The sequence below is a fragment of the Peromyscus californicus genome, unplaced genomic scaffold (assembly GCF_007827085.1).
Source record: "Peromyscus californicus insignis strain IS unplaced genomic scaffold, ASM782708v3 Scaffold_22__1_contigs__length_63687245, whole genome shotgun sequence".
In the NCBI taxonomy this organism is placed as follows: Eukaryota; Metazoa; Chordata; class Mammalia; order Rodentia; family Cricetidae; genus Peromyscus; species Peromyscus californicus.
In genome coordinates this window covers 46636132-46639613 of record NW_026294525.1, presented here as the reverse complement: position 1 = coordinate 46639613, position 3482 = coordinate 46636132, and the positions used below count along the sequence as shown (strand labels likewise).

Genomic DNA, 3482 nt, shown 5'->3' with positions numbered 1-3482 from the left:
ACACTGAAAGGAATGGAATCTATTTATTTTACTTCTCAAGACCTAGCAGAACGCCCTAATAAAAACTTGGGTAATTCACCACATGAATAATTGTTATTTTCCGTAACAGAGGAGGAGAAATACAAGGCAGGTCTTGAAGATTTGACCAATGGAGGATAAAGTTAAGAAGAAAAGGTCTGGAAACAGTATATTCCATGGTAAGGACTCCCTAAATGCCTGCTTATGAAATGTGCATTAGAGTCAAACATTGAAATATCATCTGTGGAGGCAGAAACTGTGAGCCCGAGGAAGGAAGTGAAGGGGCTGGTGGTTCACAAGTTGTGCAGAAGTTAGTGACATCTTGTGAGTAGTTTTAACTGTCAACATTTTAAAGCGACAGAATAAGGACAGCAGCGACTACACTTATGCCCTGAAGACACAGCACTGTGTTTGGTCATACCTTTGGGATAATGTCAGTGGTGTCCATTTAAGAAATTTGGTAATTCCATAATCTCATCAATTATACAAACTTATTAAAGCGGTTTATGGACAGAGTGAAAAATAAACCATCCAACAGAGTGCCATGCTTTTATTTACCATCTTGCATATAAGTGACAACAAATATACCCCTAGTACAGTTCTAATTTGACAGAGTACAACTATTGTGCAATTTAAGAGGCTACCAAAACAATCAAGTCACATACCTATTTTTCCATAAGGACAACAATTTGACAAACTTGATAAAGACCAAATAATCTAAACTACGTTTCTAATAATTTAGATTAATATTGAAAATTGTTATGAATATTCATTTAAGTCTAAGTATTGTCAAGACTATTGTTCTTCCAAATGGTTTCAAATAAATGCAAAAGAAAGTATTTAAACTTTTCCAGTAAATAGAAACAAGTAGCATTTTACTAAATGTTGGTAAAATATGGGCACAATATTACTCTTTCAGATACATCAGGCCACATATAAAAAGAGAAAAATAACCCAAACTTGTTCTGTTTCTTAAAAGAACCATTGTCTAGGCAACATTTAACACTCAAACTCCCTATAATGTTTCTATTGCAATCCTGAGAAAGTTATTTTTCACATCACCATTAACCAACCAGGACTTGAAAGCTCTGTCAGCCCTGTGTTCATCTTCAGCCCCATTTTTATCTGACTTACTTTGATCCTAACCCTTTTCAGTTCACTTTCCCTGCTTAGGGTACCCATCACAATCCCTTTAGTTCTTCCATATGTTATGAGGAAGAAGATCTCCTCTGTTCCCATCTAGTTCCAGCTCCCTATAAGTCTGTTAGGACTTGCTAACCAGGCTGGGGAGTTGGGAAGAGAGGAGACAGCAGTCAGAGTTCCTCTCTGGAAATGCTACCAGTCTAAATGGACTACAAATCCTGACCTTGCAGTATTTCTGAACTACATCTTTTCACTTAAAATAACAGGAGAAAGATGGGAGAGTGAGTGTGAGGAACCTTGGCAAGCGCCAATGGAGCTTGGTATAGCCATACCAACAGCAAGCAGTATTACAAAGCAGTGCAGAAAAAGAGTCACAAAAAACCCACAGAAGGCGGCCCACTCCTGTTCTCCTGCAACATCATTAATGCCCAGTAATTGTCTGCAAACTTGGTGTCCATATTGCCACATGCTCAACAAGTAAATAGAAAGGGCCCCTAGACAAAGCAAAAAAAAAATCCAGGTGGCAGACTGAACACAACAGGGTCCCAGGAGTGTAAAAGCTGTGTCGCCTTCAGTACCATGTGTGAAGCTCAGAAAGTGTATGAACCATGGCCGTGAACGAGCAGATACTAATACAGAACAGCACGGCGGCCATGTGAAAGCGGAAGCATGTCTACGGTCTTCATCTTGAGGCAGAAGATGCAGAAAAGTCAGCAGAAAAAAAAAAAAAATCAAAAACACTGCATACCCGTTGCATTTGCTCAAGCACAGGTGAGAAGGGGCTTGCTCCAGTGGTCTTTTCAAAGGCAAGGGTTAGCCTGACTGGAAGCCAAAGGGCCTGGGAATCTCCACTGGCTCTCTTATCGGGCGACGTCTGGGTCGACGGATTCCGCCACGCGACAGGTAGTACTGCAGTGGGTTTGGCCACAGGTCCTCTTTGATAATCTCAGCGATTCTGTCAGATTCTGGAAGACTGTGGTCTGAAAACCAGGTGAAGAAGCTGCAGATGAGGTTTTGGTTTCTGCGAATGAAGGACTGCGGCTCGTGTCCTCTCCGCCAGATGATCGGAGTGGAAAGAGACACCACCCGACCAGAAGATCTCACTTCATACTCCTTGACAATCAGCTTGTTTCTGAAGTAGGGGTTTCTTCGAAAGAAGAACTTGAATTTGCAGCCGGCCTTAGGGTGTCTGAGTTCCTTCACCTCCAGATTGGTTACGTACCTTAACATCTCCGCATCCTGACCCCTGATCATGGCCGACAACTGAGGGTGGTTCCGGAAGGCAGTCATCCAGAAGCCTGGGATATTCTGAATGATGTAGTTCCTCCGCTCCAGATAGTGTCGCCGCATCCGCCCAAACTTCTGCTCCAGATGTTGGAAGGCCCTGTCAGCCTGGGCATTCACAGTGTCCAGTTCCTGCTGGATGGCCTCCAGAGGGTTCATGCGGAGATTGATGCCCAGATGCCAGGGCCCAGCCTCCTCCTCCTCCTCCACCTCCACCTCCCTCGCCTCCAGCATCTCCATTTCCTCGCCCGCCGCGGGCTTCTGCTCCACCTCCATCCCCTCCTCGTCCTCCTCCTCCTTTCCTTCGGCCGCCACTCCAGGCTGCTCCTCGGCGGCTGCCACCGCCACGGTGCCCCGTTCGGTCTCCGCGTCGTCGGCCTGGGCCTGGGCGCCCCGAGTTTCCAGGGCCTGCTCCCCGTCGTCCGGAGCCGCCGCGGACGCCGCGGCCGGGGGACCCTCGGCGGGAGGCGGAGTCTCTCCCTGCCCGGCTGCGGTCCCCCGCCGCGGGGGGTCAAGCCCCCCGACACCCCGGGGTCCCGGGCTCGCCGGGGTCTCCGCGCGGCCCTCACCTGTCACCACCGCGGTCGCCGAGCTTCCCTCGCCGGGCAGCCGGCCTGGGTTCCCCGGGACACCGTCCGCCGCATCGCAGAGGCCGCGGCTGCGGGGGACGAGGGTCCCCTCGCCCGGCTCCGGGACGCTCATGTCCGGGACGGTGGCGCCACAGCCCGCAGCGGACACACAAGTTCCCCCTCCGGGCGTCCACGCCGCCGCCGCCGCCGCCGCCGCCGCCGCCGCCCGCCCGGGCCCGCTACGCCCCTTCCCTGTCTCCGGGGCGGTGACGTCAGAGCGGCAGCCCCGCGAGTCTCGCGAGAGCTGGCGGCCGCCCCCGGGATGGGTTCCGCCGTCCGGATTGGCTGCCCTGTCTCCGGGGGCTGCTTGGGAACGCAGCGGGTTGCCATGGTCCCAGGGGTTCCCGTAAATGAGGGTCCGTCGTCCTCGGAGAGCCGGGGCAGCGGCGGACCGCCTTCCAGGGCTCC

General features: G+C 51.1%; 1 protein-coding gene across 1 annotated transcript; it reads right to left on the bottom strand.

Annotated features, from left to right (window-relative positions):
* Positions 1 to 553: 553 nt before the first annotated feature.
* Tspyl1 (TSPY like 1) lies at positions 554 to 3253 on the bottom strand. The gene has a single exon (XM_052751358.1). The coding sequence runs from the start codon at positions 3145 to 3147 to the stop codon at positions 1975 to 1977; it is 1173 nt and encodes a 390-aa protein (XP_052607318.1). The 5' UTR covers positions 3148 to 3253; the 3' UTR covers positions 554 to 1974.
* Between the last annotated feature and the right edge of the window lie 229 nt (positions 3254 to 3482).

Coding starts and splice junctions, on each gene's coding strand:
- Tspyl1 (XM_052751358.1), bottom strand. CDS start 3,147: ATGAGCGTCCCGGAGCCGGGCGAGGGGACCCTCGTCCCCCGCAGCCGC.